Source organism: Schistocerca gregaria, chromosome 1, assembly GCF_023897955.1.
Source record: "Schistocerca gregaria isolate iqSchGreg1 chromosome 1, iqSchGreg1.2, whole genome shotgun sequence".
Lineage (NCBI taxonomy): Eukaryota > Metazoa > Arthropoda > Insecta > Orthoptera > Acrididae > Schistocerca > Schistocerca gregaria.
Window position 1 is genome coordinate 838,680,687 of NC_064920.1, and position 25,171 is coordinate 838,705,857.

Here is a 25,171-nt window from a genome sequence, read left to right on the forward strand (position 1 = left end):
TAATGCTTTACATTTTCTGACTCTCTGCGATTACTAAATGGCATTTTCTCATAGATTCTTTACTACAGCTGCCAACTGACAGTTGGGATATTCACCACAAAACCACATTCTGTACTGTAGAATTCACAGAAGAAATGAAAGCAGAGCCAAACTGACCCCTTTCTCTGTACATAAAAAGATTTTGTAAAAACACTACAGTCTGTAAATTTTTAGAAGTTGCAGTACATCACTGTGACTGTGTCAGAAATCATAGAACAGGTAAGAGCAATCAAGTATTTGGGAAGTTGGATTACTGTAGACATGGATTGCCAACAAGTTATCAAAGTGAGAATGACTCTGGCAAAAGAGGCATTTCAAAAGCAAAAGAAGACTCCTAACTAGTTATTTAAACAAGGAATTAAAGAAGCAACTGGTTATGTGATTAATATGGGACATGGCCTCGTATGGAGAAGCAACAAGGACTTTGAGAAAGCAGGATGAGAAGAGAATTTAAGCTTGTTAAATGTAGATATGGCGTAGAATGGAGAAGATCAGTTGGACTGATAAGTCAGGAATGAAGTACTGAGGGCATTTGGAGAAGAACGGAGGATGCTGCTGAAAGTGAAGAACAGGAAACTAAACTGGATAGGCCACAATCTAAGCAGAGATGTCCTTCTAGTAGAGGCAATTGAAGGCTTCGTTCCAGGAAAGAGGGGGAAGGGCAGAAGAAGGATCCAGATGCTGGATGATGTCAGCAGGCCACAAGAAGGGTTCCAAAAAGTTGAAAGCAGAGCCAAACTGACCCCTTTCTCTGTACATAAAAAGTTAAGAATGCAGAACACAGAATCGTGGAGGTCTATGCACTCAAAACCTGCCGCAATGCTGATAATCCAATGAATGAATGACTGTGACAAGGGAAAAAGTTTTGATATTTATTTGGTGCATTTGTTTAACAGTGGCCTAAAAATAACTGAAGACCTTAGGATCACAAGCTGAAACCTGTTCAGTAGCTCCAGCCATTTAGTCTCAAATTCTGATAATGCTTCAGTGACTGCTACGGGCCATTACTATAGAAAATCTTGTGTCTCAATCAGGGTGAGGTGGAGGGATAGAAAAACATTCAGTCTTATTTATGTCATTTTCAACAGCTCAGTGACTCTACTGTTTGGTGTGTTGTTACCTTTACGAAACCCCTAAATTGTTTGCAGTCTACCACCACTTTCCATTGCAATATTTAAAAGAAAATAAACTTTGCGAATACCCTCAAATGGCGGAAAAAATACACAACAGCCTTACTTCCCTTTGCAGAGCTTCTATGTAGAGGTATTCAACCTTTTTCACTTTCTGCTCACTTTGGATCTGTGATAGTAAAATTTGCTGACTGCCTGCCACTTCCTCAGTAATGATGATTCTCAAGTAGGAAGTAACTTTACTTTTAAAAATCTAGAAAGCAGGGTTACAGAAAATTAAAACATAATCGTAATTACTTACCAAATATTTTATCTCAAAATTTTATGAAAACCTAACGAAAATGTTTTTGAAACCCCATCATATACCACAACAGTCTAAATGTCCACTAGCGGGTGGTAGGGATCAGGTTGACCATCATTTTTCTACCTTGTACACGCCACATACTGCAAAACTGTGAACTGACATATCAACAGTATTGCAAATGACCTTCATCCAGCTAAAACACAGAAGAATTTTGTGAAAACCAACTCATTTATTTTTGCCATTCAGTTGTTCTACTTAATTCAAACATATTATTGATGGGCTGATTTGCCTGGCAATTTGCCTACACATTCCAAATATTATGTGATATTTTAAGAGCCAGAAGTACAGCCACGGCATTCTTACATGCAGAAGAGTATATTAGTGAAAAAAATGTGGCCATCAAACACACTAAACATATAATTGATCTCCCCCCTGTCAGTACATGTATAATGATTGAAACAGCATATGGTTCACACTAATGTGTGTCTGGTACATTAATTTTTTAATTTAAATTCACACGTCACAAATATTCCAACCACAATCTTCTCAAGTTCATTTAACTATTTAAAAGCACTGTTTGCCATTGTGTCAAATTTGGTTTCATAAATTTCACAGCACTTACACGAGACAATTCACTGTCATTGTTGGAAAGGCAGCTTAGTGTATATAGCAGCATATGTGAACCATGGAGATACTGGCAGGCAAAAATGTTGTACCAACAGGAAAACATGTCACACTGTCCTGCCCATCCTCCCTGTACCCCTCCCTCCCACCCAATCCCCAATTTGTGGCAGTAACTATCTAAATCACAACAGTGTGTGCATGAGACAACAAACTATACCTGTTGCTGATAAGCTGCACGGTCACCGTAAAAAATTATTTCTATCTATGATGAGGAATTGAATCATGGAAATATTGAAAGAATTTCGACAACTACATTGAATGAGTTACCCAAAATGCTTACATGAAGTACAGACATGGAAAAGATACAACACATCCCCATTAAACTGCTTACTAAATGCACATGATGGAATTTAAAATTTTTAAGTTGTTCTAACCTGCTTTGTAATATTCCTTGAATATTTTAGAAGAAACAGGCAGGTATAAATCAGTTTCTGAGAGCATTATCTCTAAAAAAAAGATCTTAAAAATAATGAACTGTATAAACATCATTCGGTTACATGCATTACACTACTTATCTGGAACATTAAGAGGAATGCAGTGTTAATTAGTAAATTAATAAGAAAGTTTCTCACTTTGCCTTCTTGTTCCACGGCATTATCCCTCTCCTGGCTGCTACGTAAAGCTTCACGCTCACGCTGTTTCTTTACACCTAGCTGCTGGAGGTGTAACGCAGCATACTTTATGAACATCATATATCGTGACCTGCCAATAAAATTATTTCGTTTCAGTTATGCATATGGTTGAGATTAAAATATTTTGAGCCTACAGGAAAATTAATAGTAGAAACATTTGTTACTTACTCTACGAATGAGTCAATCAGCTCCTGACGCAAGCAACATAACTTATGTTTGTGTTCAATTGGAAATCCCAAGGCTTGCACTTCCTTTGAAAGCTCCTCTCCTTCCACTAAAGTGAAGAAAAAGGTAATGTATCTACTATTGCTTGCTTAGTACTTACACTTACACTTACACTTACACTTACACACACACACACACACATACACACACACACACACACAAAATATATGGAGACTGTGCATCACTGTCCAGCAACATAACATTCACTCACTTCAAGAGCAAACTATTGTTACGGGGAGTACATAGGCACAAATACCTTGCTAAAATACGGGGGCGGGAGAAGGAATGCAGAAAATTGTAAAGGAAAAGGAGTAATCCAGTGGAAGATGGATCCTTGCAGATTCATGCCAGAAGAATCAGTAACCAAATAATATGTCCAGTTAACATTAACACAGTTCATAACAGCAGAGGAGGCTGGGAGGGGTGGGATTCAGAATGAGCAGGCTGTGAAGCTATCATTGGAGTCCACAATAATTTAGCTGAACCAGCTTTCTTTATAATTAGATGTCTTGAAGCCTCTTCCATAGAGACGACTAGTTATATCCTTCCCCACAATTACCTCTTCTTTTAAAGGAAGATATGCAAACAGATCTGTGGCACAATCATGATTAACTTACGGTGTACCCTCAAATGCTGCTTACAGGAATCATTCCTAATCAAGTGAAAACCTAAACCCCTCAATCAGATTCAGTTTGCTGACCACCAACTCCCTAACAGCAAAACGTCTCTGCTGCACCAGCTTGGCACCACATTTGCATTGATCAACATACTGGCAGAGGAACTGCTTAAGTGAAAAGGAGCAATGCAGTGAAAAATGGGCCCCTGCAGATTCAGGCCAGGAGAATTAGAGAACCAAATGGTGTGTCCAGTTCCCACTAACCCAGTTCAGAAATGCAGAGAAGGCTGAGAGGTGAGCAGACAAGGGTGGGATTTCATTTAGCCTTCCACTACTTTTCATCCAACACTAAGCTATTTCAGTATAGTGAGTAAGAGTCATGATGATAGGAAACAGAATATGTTTTAGAAGCTTCTGTTAATCTGATGTCACAAGATCTGTGCAAAATACACCATGTTTTATCCTATGGAGGTATCTACTAATTGACTAGTGAGGTGTAGATACATGTAATGCGGTTATATTAGAGTTAAATCCATTTGGTGATTGCATGTTTGTATTGGTATGTTATTCTGTTCAGTACCTGGGATGGAACATATACTTTTATCTGATAATTCTGAATAACAATTGTAAATTTTAGACAATGTATGGGATTATCAAAAAATGAAATAAATAGGATTACGAGTAGATATAGAGAACGTATTGTCTGAAGGCAACTGTATGGAGAATAATTATTGTGTTCTAAGTGAGGGCTTATCTGCATGTTGTAATGAATTGATACCTGTGCAAAGGTATGCCCTCCTCTAACATCACCTTTCTTTAGAAAAAGTTATCGATACCATAAATACTTCCTAGCTTTTAAACAGGTTAATATTATTATGTTTAACTAAAAGAATTTCATATGATTCTGTAAACAATTTCAGACTAAAATGTGTAAAAAGAAATTATTTTATTACTTTACTACATTTGATATGTATTAATTCTGTACACATAGTTAAAATTACTTTTGTTTTGGGAACATTTGATATTATGAAATATCTGGCATACTTAAAATTCCTATTATTAACTGCACAATCTAATGCTAATTATTAAATTTATTTCTGGATTCATTTATAAAATAATGACATAACTTTGTGAAGATTCTTCTTTTGTCGAAAAAGTTTGTGAACTCTTGTTTTGTAAACTCTTTGGAATATTGTTAGTATTGTAGAATGAGAAATAGTGGGTATGCCTCTGATGTGATGGGACATGTTTTTAATTTTGGCAATAACAATGTAGTTTTATGGAAGTGGTAATTGTAAAGACAGGACAATAAAGAAGAATGTGACATCATAATAAAGAAAACAAAACAGAAATTACACAGCAGGTTTACGTAATAGTTATCATGTCATCTGGAACCTACAAAGTCAAACATTTCAGCCTCAAGAATCAACCCCTAGGTGTGATGAACTGCAGCCAACTATGAGAAAATGAGCATAAGAAAAAAAATTTATTTGCACATCTTACTCCTCTTGAAGCTTATTAAAAGAAGTAAAGTATTATGAAGAAGAGATGTGGGGGAGGGTAACACTACACCTGCCAAAGAAGAATATATATTGAGAGAGCCTTAACAAAGACAAATATTGCAGTTTGCAGTCATATGTCTTGGGGGGCGGGGGGTAAGAGGATTTGGTCTGACAATGTTCATTTACCAAGAACAACTGTTATTCAATCAATGCAATAGATGGAAGTCACGGCTGACAGAAAAATTTGGCAATCTAATTCCCAAAAGGAATAACCACCAGTTCTACATCCACACCACTACTCTACAATTTACACTGAAATGTGTGGCAGATGATTCACAGAACTACATTCAGAGTATTTCTCTATCATTCCACACTCTAATAGCATATGGGAAATGTGAGAATCTACATCTTTCCTTGGTAGTTCTGCCTCATCTTAATTCATTATGATAGTCATTTCCCCCTATGTACGTGGAATTACACAAAACGTTATAGCATTTGGAGGAATAAGATAGTTACAATGTACTCCAAACTGCAAGTTACCACTATCCTAGAAAACAGGCAGGTTAGCCAGGCCAGGATGAAACACACACAGCACATTAATGTCCTTTTGTCTGGTGCACGGGCTAGCCTAAGATCTCTACCTTGAAAAATATGATGCGCTAATAATTAACATAAATGCTAGGAAAGAGACACTCACGATTGGTGATAAATTTTGGTGTGTAGCAAAAAATCCAATTATAGCACTTCGGAATATAATTATCAATAACCTAAACTGGGTACCCCATGCTTATTATTACAAACTTCTAAATGTTGTGGAAGAGGTTTGCACAGCAACCTCAGTCCATAAATTGTCTATTTTCATACTAAAAGAAAACAAAACTCACTTATATTACTAACTCTCATGGTACTATTGAGGTTTCTGATAAACCTGTCATGTTCGGTACGCTGCCACATTGCATGCAACATGCTTGTTTAGAAGGTGTTTCACTGATTAAGTTGTAAGCTGCCATTCAGTCACTAATGAAAGCAGTTCAGCACTGTAGTTAGTAAGCCTGAATACATTATCAGAATACAATGATATGTTAATTTACAGCAAAGCATAAAATAATCAGATACAAGTTCACTGTCCATAAAAAATGTTGTCTGTATTGCTTTAGACAATCTTTTACAATTTTTTGCCAGCGTAGAACAACTATGCAAAACAATTGAAGGGGCATGTATTTGAGTACCTAAGACTGGCCATTGTGGGGCTTCATGAGCAGTGTTTTTCACAAGGCCTGTTCAATCTGAGAAGGATCCAGTTGCACAGATTATAGATGCAGAATAAATGATGCACCATGTACCTTATACCTGCACCCTTAGCCGAGTTCACTAATGAATACTTGTAGAATACCATTTGTTTCTGAAGTTTGAATCCTGGTAGTGGATGAAATTTTCATAAGCAATATTTGGCCAGCTAGAGGAGAAGATGTAGATGTGCCACAGCCTTGGATTAAATCTGTCACTGTGTCTACCATTTTCTCTCATTTTTACTCTGTGGAGTAATAAATTAATCACAGAACTTCATTTCAAAAGCCAAGTAGGTTTTTCACACTATACTTTGAGAATGTAACACTAAGACTATGTATAGACATTTATTGTTGGTTCAGTTACATTGATCTATGACTTAAGTGTGTGCGCGAAGTGTCACATGCACCATATTTTGAATTATAAATTTTCCCGTATGTGAAAGGAGGTTAAGGATGATGAATATGGGTTTGTGGAGCACTTATTGCGCAGTCATTAACACCTGTAAAAATGTCTCAATTTTTACGCAATCCGATCTAGTCTGTCATGAATAATGACGATGATGATGATGATGACTACGATTATGAAATGATGATGACAACACAAACATCCAGTCTCTGGGCAGAGGACATCCCCAACCCAGCCGACAGGGGGTGGGGGGGGGGGGGGGGAGGAGGAGGAGGAGGAGGAGGAGGAGGAGTGTTTGATGCACAAGAAACGCACAACTTTCATGGCATTTTCATTTTTCACACATTACAGAATAAGACAAACTGATCAGCCAGAACATCATGACAACTGACCTACTATCAATATAAATCCATCAAGGCGATAGCAGCATTACCTGGTGTGGAGACAAGATGGCAGCGGCTGCATTATACTCTGGAGAACATTCACATGGATATCCACAAGTGCAGTGGAGCCCAAGCAAGGGATCACGACAGCCAAGTGGTATTGTGCACTGGTTGCAGACCACGTACACCTCGTTCATGGCAATCATGTTTCCAGATGGCAATGGCATTTTTCAACAAGATAACGCACCATGTCACAAGACCAGGAGTGTCCGAGTAGTTCGGGGACCACAGTGGTGAGTTTAATTCATGTTGTAGCCCCCCCCCCCCCCCCAACTTGGTACATCTGAGCCCGATTGAGCTTATCTCGCATGTAATTGCATGTGGCATTACAGCCCATTGCCCCCTCCCTGGAATTTACAGAAATGGTTAACTTGGTGTACAGATGTGGTGCCAACTCCCTCCAGTTACCTACCAAGGCCTCATTGCTTCCATTCCATGACACATCTCCACTGTTATCCATGCCACAGGTAGATGTACCAGCTATTAGATAGGGTGTCATAATATTCTGGCTGATCAGTGTACACTAACATTTAACTGTTACATGAACCTTTAGCAATCTAATGTATAATTAATTATTGTATAAGATATGTTATAGCCAGTCAGATGAAACTAGAACAAATGAAGGGACATGCAATTTAGACTCACATTTGAGGAAGTTGACATCGGGAGGAAATGTTCGAAGGAGATCAAGAATGTAGTGACGTCCATCGTTGCCCACAATTCCTTTGCATTCCACTGAAGAGCACAGCTCTATTTCCTCACGCTTGTCATTGTATACTTTGTGTGGCAGTATCTTCAATTGCTGTCCAGCCTTGTTTAGCTGTGAAATAAAAATACCAAATGATATTAACAGTATACTGTACTATAAATGGACAGCTAAGTCTTCAAGTCTCAATACAACTCTCCCTCTAATGAAAGCGCAACTTTGGTCTCTTGTATTATATGTGCATTTGCATTGCAGGTGCCTCTAAAATAACATTAATTTGAATAAGAAAAATTAAATAAAAAAATTGTTTATATGATCGTAAAGAAGGGTTTAATAATAGTCTGAATGACACTGTTGGCCACAAAACACCAGTAAACAAATTAGATTTACTATATATAAAAGGAACAGCTAATGATTGGTTGAAATCATACCTAGAAAATCTAGTGCAAAATGTAGAGAGAGCACACACTTCAGATTTTGTTGTTGAAAGAAGTTTCTCAGGGTATTATATGAGAATCAGTTATTGTCTTAATATATATCAGTAACTCTCAAGAAAATATAAGACACGAAGAAAAAATTCTCTTTGCCAATCACTGCAGTATGGAGTCATTGATGAAACAGCAGATTTCTTAAGAGATAGCAAATGAAATCCTGAATTGTGTGTGAGCAGTATGTAATAAATTATTATTTTACATAAAGAAAACAAATTACATATACTTCAGCTTACAGTGGAAAAGTTACTCTTGCCGCATTAAACATGAACAGAAGTCCACATACTGTGTAGCAATATTTTTAGAGTTGAATATTTATTATCAGCTGATATTGAACGAAAACACAAAGATAATGGCAAAGAGAATGTCATCTGTGTGTTACACTGGTGAAGGTACTATCAATAGTGTGGAAAAACCAGAGCCTTGTGGTGAGATACAATTACTATGTACACTCAGCTCTTAGCTATGAGATTCTTTTCTGTGACGAAATAAACAAAAAAAATGGGCAAAATTTTCAATTACATAAAAGGGCCAAAAGGATAACAACTAGAAGTTGTAGTCACACTTAATGTGAGCAAATATTTTTTTAAAAAAAATGGGTATCTTTAATTATGACGTGTGAGCAAATCCACCACTCTCATGTAAATAAAAAGAAAACATACCAAGTATGTCACAAAGCATTCTATACTCTATCATGGAACAAGATCTAGTTTGGACCAAGAGAAAATGAATATCTCTAAACAGCATTTTCTGTTAGGGTTTAAAATTGTATATAGATACAGCATAATTACAATCCTAAAGCAGCATGCGTGAATGCTTGTGCATGATAGGTGCAAGCACAGCGATAGATATCCAGAGATTTATTTATCATGTTATTAGGATAACTAAGATAGTGCATTTGTTACGATGTTGGCCTCAGGGTTAGGAGGATGGACACTCAAGCTAAGTCCCACCATCCTAAAGTACATTTTCTGTTTTCCAAAATCACTTCAGCCAAATTACTGAAAAGGTCCTTCAGCATCAGTACAGCTGACCACATGTACACACTAACATTTTCATTAAGATGGTAAATCCTGTATCATTGTGAAATGGTCCTTGAATGACTAAATTAGTAATGAAATTCCAAATTAAAATTTAAGAAATTCCTGTTTTTTTTGTTTGCTGTCTGGTTTTTTTTAACAAAGATTTAAGTAGCATTATTTATTCACCAGTGGACTGAAGTAAATTTTAATAGAAGTGATTACTATTATCTATTCTCATAAGAAAGAGATATTACGAGGTCTCTTCGCAAAATTCCAGAACATTCTTAATTTTGCACCAACGGGGTGTTCAAGAAAAATGTGGTTGGAATCCCTGAGCCAAAGTGTGTTTAATGCATATCTGCTGGAAATTTCATTGATGTATATTGGTTAGTTACTGTTCAGTGCTGCATTGAGTAGACAGTTGTGTCACACAATTTACAAATTTCACGATGGTGGAGTTAGCGGATCAACGCGTCTGCATTAAATTTTGTGAAACTCGCAAAAACCTTTACAGACACACCCCCAATGATGCAGGAAGCCTATGGTCATGAACGCTAGAGTCCTACTTAGTGTTACAAATGGTTCACACAGTTTAAAAATGGCCACATGGAAGTTAAAGATGACCCTCGTTCAAGACGCCCTTCAACATCTACTGACAGCGCTCATGTCAGGAACGTCAATGAAATTGTGCTGCAGGGGGCAAGCTGTTAATTGATGGTACTATCAGGGACATGTTGTGATGCCTGCGAGAAAATGTGAGAGAGAAATGGCCTGAAATATGGCGAGAGAACTCGTGGCTCTTTTATCACGATAATACAGCCGCACATCCATCCCTGTTGGTGTGTGACTATGGCACAAAAAATGAAGTCATTGCACTGCCTCATCCTGCATACTCTACAGACACTGCCTCATCCTGCATACTCTACAGACCTGGCCTCTGCAGACTTTATGTTATTTTCAATATTGACAACCCCGTTGAAAGGACAAAGATTTGCAATGACAGACGAGATAAAAGAAAATCTGCAGATTGTACTTTGTGGGATCCAGCAAGTGGCATACCAAAACTGCTTACAGAAGGGAAAACAGCGTCGAGAGTGGTGTATCAATTGTGGAGGACAGTATTGTGAAGGAGGTCGTGCAAAATAAGTACAAGGTAGACAAAGAAAAATTTTGTGGGAAACATTCCAGAATTTTTTGAACAGACCTCATATACCGTGGTTGTAGCCCACGAATAATGTTGCTGAGCATGGGCATTCATAGTAGATTAACCAGGGCGGGACAAGACTCTAAAATATATATATATATATATATATATATATATATATATATATATATATATATATATATATATATATATGATTAGGTCAGTTTCAAAACGTGCCATACCATAAAAGCTACATTTCAGCATTCCAAAAACTTCTTGTATTCCAGGAAAGTGATGGTTATCCACTCACTCCTAGAAGTGTATGAGAATTATGCAATGAATAAAAACTCTATTATCCAGGACGGGTCATCTTGGCAACGAGTAGCAATCTCTCCTTTTCATAATAATGTTAGTATTCCTTTCTGGAGTTTCCATTGTTATAGTAATTCAATAAATTCTAAGAGAGTGCTTGTGATGTGGACCAGTAATATATCAGCCGTAAAGTAATAAATGTATAAAATGGATGTAAAATGCAACCACTGTAATATGTAAAATGTTTTATAAATATAATTTTTGTCATACTTACCATTTCAAGATATTTAGGATGAGAGATTACTGTCTTTCCAAAATCTATAGAGCCATATACAACCGACTGCTCTTGTTCACGCTCCAGAATACCTGGAATGATGGACTGAGCTGTCACCCTGTAGCCGCGATAGTCAATCACCACTGTTCCCAATGTGTATAAGCCAGGAAGGTCTACAGCACTGTAGACCCTGACGCCTTGCAAGTCATTTCGCTAAAAAGTAATTGTAAATTTTTTATCAACTGAACATATTTCTTGAAATGGATAGATGCTAAGGAAAATGAATATATGCTAATATGAGATTATAAGTAACACATCAAATTCAGAGTGGCAATCTCAGTTTCATTCCTGTTTGATGGCCAGGAATGGGAGACTCATTTTTTCTTTAAAATATTATATATTCCTAGATTAAGAGCTTACGAAAACTAGAGAAAGAAAAGTTGTAAATTCAGGAATTAGCTTTTTGATTCTACAGTAATTTTTAATAAATGCGATACAACCTTCTATAGCTTGCGCAAAGTAAATTGGCCCCTGCATACAAACACACTTTCGTACAGAATGCTGGGAGAATCCACATTCGTTTGAAAGGGGCAAGTGCCCTTAGTTGACAGACACCTGCTGACCTGTACACTTTGAATGTTCTCATTGGTGTGTCTCTACTTCTTAGCCTGGCACCATAAAGTTCGCCCAACACAGATGTGGGGAAAGTTCTTCATACTCAGGCACACATGATTATATAAAATTCCATTAAATTAATGTCATCAATGCAGAGGAAGAAATAAAATGATCTCATTGTAAAGAGTAATTGACAGGATTGCAGCAACTACTAGCTATTCCAAATACACAAGAAAGAGAGCAAAGAGGAACATAGCTACAAGTACTTCCTAAGGACTCATTACTCCAGGAAAAGACACAGACAAAGAAGAGAATTTTATATTTACATAATATTCACAAAAAAGTTGTCAGGGGACTGACACATACCATTCATGCAATACCCTTTATTTTATATTGTCAGACTTGTAGCAAACAAAATTGTTGGCTACTGTAATGTGGCAGAATTGGTATATACACACCGAATCTAGCGCTAACTTATCACTTTGGGTCAACCAGGGCTTGTGATATATCACAGTGTTCTTACTAGTGACAAATGCCTTTCAGCTTCATTTACCTGCTAGCATTTTCCCCGCAGTTTTGCCCACACACGCATTTGACACACAGATTGAAAACAACATCCCCTTCCCCGCCGCGACCACCCCCTCCTCTGTGTCGACCTCATATCTATCACCTCCCCCCCCCCCCCCCATTCTCCTTATCTACTCACCTTCTCCTCCTCATCCCCCCTTTTGTCCATTTCCTCCATCTCCTCTCTCTGACGTTGTGTGTGTGTGTGTGTGTGTGTGTGTGTGTGTGTGTGTGTGTGTGTGTGTGTGTGTGTCCGTGTCCTGCAACACAGTTCAGTATGTCTCTCTTTCTGCAGCATGGACCTCCAACAGCTCTAATACTACAACACAGTGCAACAGCAATATGTATGTACCCCTTTTTAATGACAATTAGAAGAAAAATTATTTTATCAACAATTTTGTCAAAATTGCCATTTTAGTTTATTATCAAAGATGCTTTCTATGCATCAACAAAGTAAAAAGATCACATTATTAGACAGCACAACATTGTCCTAAATGCTTTCTCCGAAAATTATATCGAGCAGTTAGTCCACAAACCCATGCGAATTGTAAATGGTTGCGAAAACACACTTGACCTCTTAGCCACAAACAATCCAGCGCTAATAGAGACCATCATGACTGATACAGGGATTAGTGATCACAAGGTTGTTATATCTAAGCTCAATACCGTTTCTTCCAAATCAACCAGAAACGAATGCAAAATATTTTTATTTAAAAAAGCAGGTAAAGTGTCACTAGAAGCCTTCCTAAGAGCCACCTCCATTCCTTCCGAACTGGCTATGCAAATGTAGACGAGATGTGGCTTAAATTCAAATATATAGTAGCAACAGCAATTAGAGATTCATACTGCATATTGGTAAGAGATGGAACGGATCCCCCGTGGTACACAAAACAGGTCCGAACGCTGTTGCAGAGGCAACGGAAAAATCATGCGAAGTTCAGAAGAACACTAAATCCCAGAGATTGGCTAAAATTTACAGACTGGCGAAATTTGGCACGGACTTCAATGCGAGATGCTTTTAATAGGTTCCACAACAAAACATTGTCTCGAAATTTGGTAGAAAATCTGAAGAAATTCTGGTCGTATGTAAAGTACACAAGCGGCAAGACGCAGTCAATACCTTCACTGCACAGTGCCAATGGTATTGTTACCAACGACTGCGCCGCCAAAGCGGAGTTATTGAACGCAGTTTTCCTTCACCAGGGAAGACGAATGGAAGAATCCAGAATTTGAAACACGAACAGCTGCTAGCATTAGTTTCTTAGAAGTAGACACCTTAGGGGTTGCGAAAAAACTCATAGCGCTTGATACGGGCAAGTCTTCAGGTGCAGATTGTATACCGATTAGGTTCCTTTCAGATTACGCTGATACAATAGCTCCCTACTTAGCAATCATATACAACTGCTCGCTCACCGATAGATCTGTACCTACAGATTGGAAAATTGCGCAGGTCACACCAGTGTTCAAGAAGGGTAGTAGGAGTAATCCATCTTACTACAGACCTATATCATTGACGTCAGTTTGCAGTAGAGTTTTGGAGAGCATATACTGTATTCAAACATTATGAATCACCTTGAAGGGAACGATCTATTGATACGCAATCAGCATGGTTTCAGAAAACACTGTTCTTGTGCAACGCAGCTAGCTCTTTATTCACACAAAGTAATGGCCGCTATCGACAGGGATCCTCAAGTTGATTCCGTATTTCTAGATTTCCGGAAAGCTTTTGACACCGTTCCTCACAAACGACTTCTAATCAAGCTGCGAAGCTATGAGGTATCGCCTCAGTTGTGCGACAGGATTCGTGATTTCCTGCCAGGAAGGTCGCAGTTCGTAGTAATAGACAGTAAATCATCGAGTAAAACTGAAGTGATATCAGGTGTTCCCCAGGGAAGCGTCCTGGGACCTCTGCTGTTCCTGATCTATATAAATGACCTGGGTGACAATCTGAGCAGTTGTCTTAGGTTGTTCACAGATGATGCTGTAATTTACCGTCTAGTAAGGTCATCCGATGACCAGTATCAGTTGCAAAGCGATTTAGAAAAGATTGCTGTATGGTGTGGCAGGTGGCAGTTGACGCTAAATAACGAAAAGTGTGAGGTGATCCACACGAGTTCCGAAAGAAATCCGTTGGAATTCGATCACTCGATAAATAGTACAATTCTCAAGGCTGTCAATTCAACTAAGTACCTGGGTGTTAAAATTACAAACAACTTCAGTTGGAAAGTCCACATAGATAATATTGTGGGGAAGGTGAGCCAAATGTTGCGTTTCATTGGCAGGACACTTAGAAGATGCACCAAGTCCACTAAAGAGACAGCTTACACTACACTCGTTTGTCCTCTATTAGAGTATTGCTGCGCGGTGTGGGATCTACCAGGTGGGATTGACGGAGGACATCGAGAGGGTGCAAAAGAAGGGCAGCTCGTTTTGTATTATCACATAATAGGGGAGAGAGTGTGCCAGATATGATACGCGAGTTGGGATGGAAGTCATTAAAGCAAAGACTTTTTCGTAACGGCGAGATCTATTTACGAAATTTCAGTCACCAACTTTCTCTTCCGAATGCGAAAATATTTTGTTGAGCCCAACCTACATAGGTAGGAATGATCATCAAAATAAAATAAGAGAAATCATAGCTTGAACAAAAAGGTTTAGGTTTTCGTTTTTCCCACGCGCTGTTCGGGAGTGGAACGGTAGAGAGAAAGTATGATTGTGGTTCGATGAACCCTCAGCCAAGCACTTAAATGTGAATTGCAGAGTAATCGTGTCGATATAGATGTAGACCACAGTCATAAATGTGTAAACTAAATTTTTTACGAAAACAGTCATGGCTTACACACAATTTTTCAGATCAATGGTGTAAAATATAATTGTGTGTTACAAACCATCACTGTTATTTTCACAGTTTGCAAAAAAATTTCCTATTAAATATTACATTTGGACAAATTTCTTGTGCAAGAATGGAAAAAGACAACTTTAACCAAACATCAGACCTACCGGTGCAACAAAGGCTGCAGCATCTCCTCCTAATTCCTTATAGTGATCTCTGACATCAAATCCAAGTGAGAAGAATATATTGTTCCATATAAACATCTGCATTTTTGCTTCTTCACCAGGATTGATGGCCATTACATTGCCATCTATAACAGCCATAGCCCCTCGAGTTGCAGCTGCGACAAAGTCACTGTGAACCTGAAACCATAGACCATTGTTCCATTATCTCTCTCCTGTCTCAATATAAAATGTTGTTCTACCAAAATATCAGCAGTTGGATAGTAAGTATTTTCCTTGGTTAACTCATTTCCATGTTGGATACATTCCAATAAAAATTCTTTTAACAAATCACACTACAACCAAAGTTTGGGAAAACTTTCCTATTAGGCACAAGAAGACAGATACACAAGAACCAGAATAGAAAATACAGGGTGGAGAAAAAAATTGTGTCATGAAATTTAACCCCAGATAGCTGATGCCAGTAGGAACTGAAATTAGTGTTGTGTAGGCCGACAACGCACCATTTTTAAACTACAGGCGCCACATGCTCTAATTGGCCGCGGGACTGCCCTGTTGGCATTCATCGGTTGATGGGCAGCGCTATAGTTGTCAGTTCACACATACGCTATGGTTGTCAGTTCACACATACAAATGTCCCTCGCCCAGTCAGTGCTCATACAGACACGCGTGTTGTCCACAGCAGTGGTTAGCAATAGGAAGTCCGCAGACCCCCTGGGGTCCGCGAGCTATGCCAGAGGGGTCCGCAAGATGCTATTAGAATAAAAAATATAGTAAATATATTTTTTATGATAACAGGTTATTTTGGGGGGAAGGGGTGGGGGGTGGGGGGTGGGGGGGGGGGGGTGGGGGGTGGGGGGAACGAGCAAAGCTTTAGCAAACGACTTCTGCATCTACCATCTTCCTAGAGCCAACTGACACATAGAAAACGTATAAAAAGACTCTTAATTTAGCTTTTTTTAGGTACTTTATCCTGTGATATGACAGAGTACCAATCATACTCCATGAGTGGGGGTCCTCAAGAAAATTTTGTTGGGAACCACCCCTGGTCTAGAGCATCTGGCAAGAGGGCAATCCCATGGCCAATCAGAGCACATAGTGCCAAGTTTCCATAGTTTAAAAATTGTGTGTTGTCAACCTACACTACATTAGTAATTTTGTTTCCTACTGGCATCAGCTATCGAGGGTTAAATATTATGACAATTTTTGTCCACCCTGTATATTAGCAAACAGAATCTAGGATCGCGTCATTTAGGAAGTAAGGAAAGGCCTTGAGGAAATTTCTGCCATTAGCAAATACATTATGTGGGTTTTGCAAACTAACAAGTTCAACATTTTGAAGTAAGTGATTGCCAATAATTTGGAGTTATTTACTATGTATGGTCACCTATATCAACAGTAAGACTGTGCCACATATTTCTGTATGATCGATACTTTGAAACTCCTAACACTGCATCATCAGCATGTACGTAGGTCATATCCACATGAAACTAGATGACAAACATGTAGTCTGAAGCTAGTGATGGCAAACCATAAGCCTTAGGAGCAACAGCAACTACTTAGTCATCACACTTATCAGTGTCAATTTTTAAAAAAAGAGTTATATTACTAGGAAGCAACCGTGTGAATTCTCAGAGTGAAAAATTCAGATTTTCCTCTGAGCCAAATTGATGAAAATATTAATACTACATAAAAATAAGGTAATTAATGGATCTTCAGCTGCCTAGTCTCTCTGATGATTCAGTACATGCCAGACCTACCAACAAACAGTAATACCTACAGTTTGATGACAGTTGTCTTCTTTTCCACACCTTCTGCAACTTCAGTCCTGTCACTGGGAAGAAAACCCTCATCAAAGTAACACACAGAACTGTAACCTTGCTACTTATGTCATTACATATGCAACTACGATTCCTCTTTATGTATTAATGCCCAGAAGGTTTAGATGCAGTTCCACATGCAGACCATGTGTTCATAGTACAGAAAACCATTTAATAATGTTCCTCATTTTATTAGTTAAAGACATCAAAATGAGAAATATTAACTCAGCTGTGAACCTAGATCAAAGTTTTTTTTCATGTCGTGTATACTACCTATGAACAAAATCTTAATATTTCTTATAAACTTTATGTCACATCTATACAGCAAAGATTCATTTCATTGAGAAATACCTTACAGATAACCCAACTAAATTGAACCGAATGCTCACACCTATTTAATTACAGAACATTAAAGAAACAGGTTCATCTTAATAATTCTGGAAATGAATGTAATGGTTGGAAAATACTGATGAAAATTATTTACAGAAGAATGGAGAAACTGGCAGGTTAACTAAGGAAAAATAAGTTTGGGTTCCAGAGAAGTACAAGCACACAAGAGATTCTCTAACTTCTCTTAGAAGCAAGGTTGAAGGACGGCAAACCAACATTTATTGTTTACAGCATCTGTTGATTTAGACAACGCTTTTGACAATGTCAAGTTGAATACATCCTTTGAAATCCTGAAGATAGCAGGAACGAAAGACAGGGTGCAAATGTTATCTACAACTTGTCAAAAGTCAGATTTAAGTTATTCAACCATCATTCAATCTGTACATGGAACACATTATGAAGGAAAGCAAGGAGAAATTCAGAGAGGTAATCAAATTTCAGGTGGCAGAAATAAAAACTTTCTAAGAGCATTTTAATTGTGTCAGAGACTTGGAAGAGTAGTGGACAGAAATGTGTTGGTGGGGGAGGTAGTCTTCAAAGTTGTTCAGGGAGACCGTGGCTAGGTTGTCAGTGAGTAGGTTCAAATAGACAAAGGTTGCAGTACTTATGCAGAGTTGAAGAGGCTATCACAGGGTAGGCTAGTGCGTAGAGCTGCATCAAACTAACGTTTGGACTGACCACAACGAAACACACCCTTTCTCGAAAGGAAACAAACAATGGAATGGCCAGTATGGAATAACAATAATATTACGAAAAGGATAGATTGTTACTCACCATAGAGAGGAGACACTGAGTCACGACAAGAAGAGTGCTACTCTTTTAAGCTTTTGACCGAAAGGCCTCCACCCTGAATTAGAAAATGTTCACACTAGTGTGTGTGTGTGTGTGTGTGTGTGTGTGTGTGTGTGTGTGTGTTCTAATTCAGAAGAGGTCCTGTTGGTTGAAGCAAACAGCTGTCTTTTCATTGCGCCTGTCTGCAACTCAAAATCTCGTCTATATGGAGAACAGTAATCTATCCTTTTCACAATATTGTCACCATCTCTAAATATTAAATCAGAAGACAAGAAGATCTTAAGTACATTTTATTGGTTACAGAGAGGGGAAACCATTTCTCCTCTGCTTGCCTCCCCTCTCAGAATTCAGAAGCAGAACACATGAGGGAGAAAGCAAATCGTGGGTGAAATGAGGCCATCATTTTGGATTGAAGGAGCTTTTAATGTCTCCAACCACGACATTTGAAATTTTAAAAGCAAACATAAAAAAAGGAAAGGCTAGACAGCAGTTACTTCACTAGTAGTGAACACTGATTAGCACATCAGTTTTATTTCAATCTATATAGAAAATTTATGTACCACTAAATTACAGATATCCTTTCACTGTTGTTGCAATAACAAACAGAAAAAAATGAATAAAACTACTGTAGTGATAAAGAGAAATTGGGGAGTACAATCATATCACTTTAAAACCTTGGAAAATGTATGTACATTTTTAATGTTTTTTAGTTATAAACTACTATAACATGCAACTTATAATTTTTTTGAAACAAAATTTCTTTCTCAAAATTACTTGTTTCTTAATAAATCTTGCTATTTTTCAGTACACACACTTCCTGAATTTTCTTGCCTTGAATATGGCCCGTTCTCTTAGCAGCCTCTCTGGCAGATTTTTTCTGGGCAATTCCCTCGTAGTCTGTAACTCCTCATTCCAGTCTCTTGTCTGCCCAGGAATATGTTCCTCATATCCCAGCTTTGATGAAAATGCTGTCAGTCAAAAGCACAGAATTACATAAGGAAAAGCATTAGTTCTTCATAACAAAACATTTTAATCATCACTATATCTTTTGTGCTAAAAAAACTTAAAAAGTGTGAACAAAATTTTAATATTATTTTCCAGAAAGAAATTGAACATGCATCACTAGACTATAAAAATAATTGGGCGTAAAGCAAATTTTTACATTCGCAAGCATAAGGATTCTTTTTTAAAAAATGTAACAAGTCTGCTTTTTCCTTACATGAATAGCTTTAACAGAAAGGTAAAAATTTCTATTTTTTGAAAATTACACACAAAATCAAAACCGTCTTGCCACTGTAAATATTCAACACCAAGTAATAAAATAATTTACTTCCTGCGTTAAGGTGTTCGACACAGCAGGCTATAGGACAGGATGTATGAACAATATGGTACACAAAATTTTGAGTCAGGTTCCCAATACCAAATCAAAGGAGAAACTGCCATTTAAATAATTTATAATGCTTCATTTTCAAGTTGTTATTGAAATAACATCCTAGGCAATACTGTCAATAGAAGTTGATTGGGAGATGATGATACAACAGCAGAGATTTGTTTTTATATTTGTGGTATGAGCACATTGGTGGCTAGTCAGTCTCCAATATTAGATTTGGTCCTCCATGCACAATTAACAGACAATGTCTCCAGAGGTTTTATTCGAATCATCATTCCAGGTATTCCACAGAATGCACACTGGCCTCTGACAGCGCTAGTTACATGGTCAGATTCACACCGATTGATATTTACCAAATGAATGGGTGAGTAAATGAGGATCAGTAACCAATTCCATGGCCTGCAAGTTTACTCTCCTGAGACTGAAATACAATGGATACACTGCAGGGACTACTGAAGTATGCAAGGAAATGAGTGAAACTAGTAAGTATATCTTGAGAGTATCTTAAATGTGTATGAACCAAGAAGCAAATCATGTCTGAAGGTAAAAAGGTACCTTTTTAACATTTTCTGTGTGTTCCAATTAGTTGTGATACTGTGAATAATTGATTTTAATAGAAAATGCTCTTGTATAATGTACTTAAGTGCAAATCGAACAATGCAGCATACTGGGTGGACATATTACTGCACAATATTCTGCCTCATTTGATGCGAGGAACCTGACGCAAAATTTATCCAAGTATTTTTTTTATATTCAAACAATGCGAGGAACCTGACGCAAAATTTATCCAAGTATTTTTTTTATATTCCCTGTATGGGCAACTTTAGAACTTACTCTACTGTATATTATAAATAACCCATTCTTCTATCGCAGTATCTAAGAAGATAATGACTGCAACAACATATAAATCTGCAAATTTCTGAACTGAGAGTTCAGTGTGGGAGTAATGACTCTAGTCTTTCTATGGAAGATATTCAGAAGAGGCTGTAAGATATTCCCGTATTCGCCCAGGAATTTTCTGAACAACTTTCTGCAAGACCACTACATGGTCTAAGAAAACTGCAACTGTTCATACAGCATTTTTTGTACATGATTCATGTCACCCATTAATCCACAATGATACACTTTCCACCATCTAAACTGCCTTCCACTAAAAGCTGTCAATTTTTTAAGTATTTAGAATGATTCCTTCACTGAAGTGCTTTGTGCACTGTTGTGAAAGTTCTTGACAGACCGAAATGTGGACCCATACTCTTGCCTTCTGCAAGCAAGGCTCTTACCAACCTGCCATCTATCCCTGCCACTCTTATTTTGTCATAATTCTTCATAAGCTCTCCCGCATACCTTTCTTGGGGGAAAGGATATTGCCAGAAATCTCCCATCCTTAGACTAGAGTTTGTTTCTAAACTGGAATGAATAATATGGCATTTTTGTAATATTTATGTCCCTACCTCTTTCCCTCTCCTAGGATCAGAATGCCACACATAGCTAATTAAAAACAGCAACTTGTGAGATTCCAACCATCACATGGTCAGATTAACAGCAATAACTGATGTCTAATAGGACACCTGTTTTCAAGCAGTATGCTAAACTGAAAAAAACTGATATTGCTTCTAAATCCAAGTTTACAAAAACAGAAGAGATTAAAACTTAATAGTAATAATACTGTAAAATAAACTTGAATGTTTTAATTATCAAGAAGTTATTTAAAACAATGTTCTTAATTTGTATTTATATGACAATAGCCCAATTATTCTGATAGTGAAGAAAGTCATACTAGAGGCATACATGATGTAGATGCAAGACTATGGCATCCACATCCATCTGTATGGTCTCTGCAGATTCATTGCACAGCTGCTAGTATTAGTATAACTGGTCCATTTGTGCATGTGGTGTAGTGGTGAATACTCCAATGTTTGTTGTGTGTGTGTGTGTGTGTGTGTGTGTGTGTGTGTGTGTGTGTGTGTGTGTGTGTGTGTGTGTGTGTGTTTACACTGTTATAGTTGGACTGTGTCAATCAAGGGTTTGCCAAGCATTTGGGAATGTGCAGGTAGGTTCTGCATTATAAAATTTAAAAAGGAGTACCAACAAGCAAAGTGGTTCATTTTTTTAAATTAAGACAATTATAATAATAACAGTATGCACCAGGTTAGCTGGTGAAGTAGTTATTTCTAAATGAACAACCTCAAACTGGAATAGAGGACAAACTGATAAATATGTAGTTCTGTTGATTATTTCATGTTCAAATTTGCTGAAAATTTGTTGTACAAGATAATTATTGTTGAACCAAATAGGTTTTTGAATCAGATAATGTAACTGCAACAGCTGGTATTATCAAAGCAGCTGATTGGGCTATTCAACTAACAAATGAACCACTTTCAGATACCTTTCACTAATTGTCGATTATTTCACTTCCATCATATTTGAGTTATACTATCCAGAGTCAACTTCAATGTGTGTTCCCTCAATGTTTCCCGTAACAAAATTGAAAACTGATGTACTGACAAATGGCACATATTGTTGGATTAATATTTGGGAATACTCAGTAAACAAAGGATCAAATAAGTAAGAAGGACAGGCCTAGTAGAAATACGTGGGTAATACAAGAGACAAGAAATGAGAATATATTATACAAGTGCAGAAAATTAAACAGGAGAGCACAGATGGAAAACCAGTCCTAAGAACAGAAGGTAAAGCTGAAAGGTGGAAGGAGTACATAGGGTGTCTATACAATGGAGATGTACTTTAGGGCAGTATTATAGAAATTGAAGAGGAAACAGATAAGATGGGAGATATGACACTGCAAAAAGAATTTGACAGAAGAAGACTGAAAGACCTATGCCAAAACAAAGCCCTGGGAGTATATAATTTCCTCTTAGAACTACTGATAGCCTTGGGAGAGCCAGCCATGACAAAACTCTTCCACCTGATGAGCAAAATATATGAAACAAGCATAACCACCTCAGACTTCAAACAGAATATAATAATTCCAGTTTCAAAGAAAGCAGGTGCTGGAAGGTGTGAATGTTACCAAACTGCTAGTTTAATAAGTCATGGTTGCAAAATACTATCACAAATTCTGTACAGAAGAATGGAGAAACTGGCAGGAACCAACCTCGGGGAAGATCAGTTTGGGTTCTGGAGAAATGTAGGAACATGAGAGGCAATTCTGACCCTAACACTTATCGTAGAAAACAGTTGAAGGATTGGGCAATGTTGACCGTTGACATTGTAATTCTCAACAAGAGAATAAAGAATTTGGAAGGGCAATTGAACAGAATAGGACAGGGTCTTGAAAGGGTGATATAAGATGAACATCAACAAAAGCAAAACAAGGATAGTGGAATGTAGCCAAATTAAAAAAAGTTAATGCTGAGGAAATAGGTTAGGAAATATGACACTAAAAGTATTAGACGAGTTTTGCTATTTGGGCAGCCAAGTAACTGATGAGGGATTAAGTAGAGGGGATATAAAATGTAGATTGGCAAGGACGACAAAAGCTTTTCTGAAGAAGAGAAATTTGTTAACACTGAGTATAGATTTAAGCATTAGGAAGAATTTCTGAAAATATTTGTTGGAATTTAGCCATGTCTGGGATGAAAACACGGATGATAAACAGTTTAGACAAAAAGAATGTAGAAGTTTTTGAAATGTTGCTACATAAGAATGCGCAAGATTAGGTGGGTAAATCATATAACTGATCATGCAGTATTGAATAGAACTAGGGAGCAAAGAAATTTGTGACACAATCTGACTGGAAGAAGGGATCGATCAGTAGGACATATTCTGAGACATCAAGAGATCACAAATTTACTACTGGAGAGGTGTGTGTGTGGGGAGGTGGGGGGGGGGGGGGGGCATAAAGAGAGACCGAGAGATGAGTACTCTAAGCATATTCAGAGGGATGTAGGTTGCAGTAGTTACTCTAAGATGAACAGCCTTGCACAGAATAGAGTAGCATGGAGAGCTTCATCAAACCAGTCTTCGGGCTGAAGACCACAAGGAGACAACTTATTGACCGCTCCTTGTATTCTCAAATACTATATATTTTCTGAAAGTTACAGTGAAATTCCTCTATTCAGCAAAATATGAGAGTGGTATACTTTCTCTTACTATTAGACAACTTATTCCTGTTTTTTTTTTTTAAATTCTGAGTGCATGCTTAATTAGTGACAATGCCCAATTTAGTTTCATGTCTAAGAGAAATGTGAACTCACTATCCTCTGCTCTGATAGCATCAATTGTGTGTTCCAGTTGAGGTGCTCCCCATGTGTACACTTGGTATGGTGTGGCTACACGTTCAAATGGGTGTCGCTGTGTGCGCTTTTTCTGCAGTACTGAGAAATTCCTCTTAAAAGCAGGGCTTATCTGGTTCAGTAGCTCTATTAATGAGTGACAGAGATGGCTTGGGCTTGCTGGTTTTGGATTGAATTCATCCTCTGTAGACCTGGAACAGAAAAATAATGAAAAAATATATTGGAAAGGAACATTTAAAAGTGAAGTCAGGGAAAATTTGAAATTCAGAAGGGAAAATTTTAAATTCTGTGAGACATAATACCACTGCTTACAATTACAGCAAGAAAAATTGACGAGAAGTACATGGCACATCAAAAAAGTAAGATTCTCTATTTTTTAAACAAAGACAACATTCTTACATGAAAAACTTTATTAACAACAGGTACAGCAATGTTTGAACTAATTTTCGACATAGTCACCAAAACGATTGTGACAACTGTTATTGTGGAGTCAACTTTTATTAATCTGTGTGACACAAGTCTCCCACCGATGAATGGAGCCACCATGTGACAGCCACTTCCACATTGTTTCACAGTAACGGTCAGCGTTCACTGTTTCACCTCTGAGCAGAATGCCCTTCCCGTCACACAACACTGTGCACATCATTTTCCACACAGACACAATGTGTGTGAATTTAGCCTTTCAACGCATTTCGTTTTGTGCTCAGGTGTCAGGCTTTCTTTGCACCCATTTGGCACACAATTTCTTAAACAGCAGGTGCTTAGTGACAATTTCATGCAACAAGAATCGTGTTACCTGCAGAAAATGGTTGAGTTCTCTAATCATGTAGCAACAGTTCTCCTGGATGCACTGCTGCACCAGCTCAACCAAGTGCTCATTGATGAGGGACAGTCACCCACTGCGCTCTTCTTCATGGACTGTTTGATGACCTCCAGAAAAAGCATGCACCAGTGACCTACCATCTGTTTGCTTATTATGTTCTGCCCATAGACCAACAGAGCTGACAATGAATTCCAATGGGCACTACATCTTGTGCATTAAGGAACCGCATCACTGAATGAACCTCACAGGTACTGAGAGAAAGAATAAAATGTCACTTCAGGGCA

At 37.8% G+C, this 25,171-nt stretch overlaps 1 protein-coding gene across 3 annotated transcripts in view; it reads right to left on the reverse strand.

Moving 5' to 3' along the window:
* The window catches only part of LOC126272328 (clustered mitochondria protein homolog), a 352,199-nt gene that overhangs the window by 58,510 nt on the left and 268,518 nt on the right, over nucleotides 1-25,171 (reverse strand). For all 3 annotated transcript variants that reach the window (XM_049975113.1, XM_049975120.1, XM_049975130.1), the window contains exons 6-12: nucleotides 24,026-24,255; nucleotides 19,250-19,386; nucleotides 15,402-15,596; nucleotides 11,220-11,432; nucleotides 7,916-8,090; nucleotides 2,958-3,063; nucleotides 2,730-2,859 (exon numbers count right to left, since the gene is read on the reverse strand). In XM_049975113.1, the coding sequence (XP_049831070.1) occupies nucleotides 2,730-2,859; nucleotides 2,958-3,063; nucleotides 7,916-8,090; nucleotides 11,220-11,432; nucleotides 15,402-15,596; nucleotides 19,250-19,386; nucleotides 24,026-24,255 (1,186 nt within the window). The remainder of the gene's footprint in view (nucleotides 1-2,729; nucleotides 2,860-2,957; nucleotides 3,064-7,915; nucleotides 8,091-11,219; nucleotides 11,433-15,401; nucleotides 15,597-19,249; nucleotides 19,387-24,025; nucleotides 24,256-25,171) is intronic.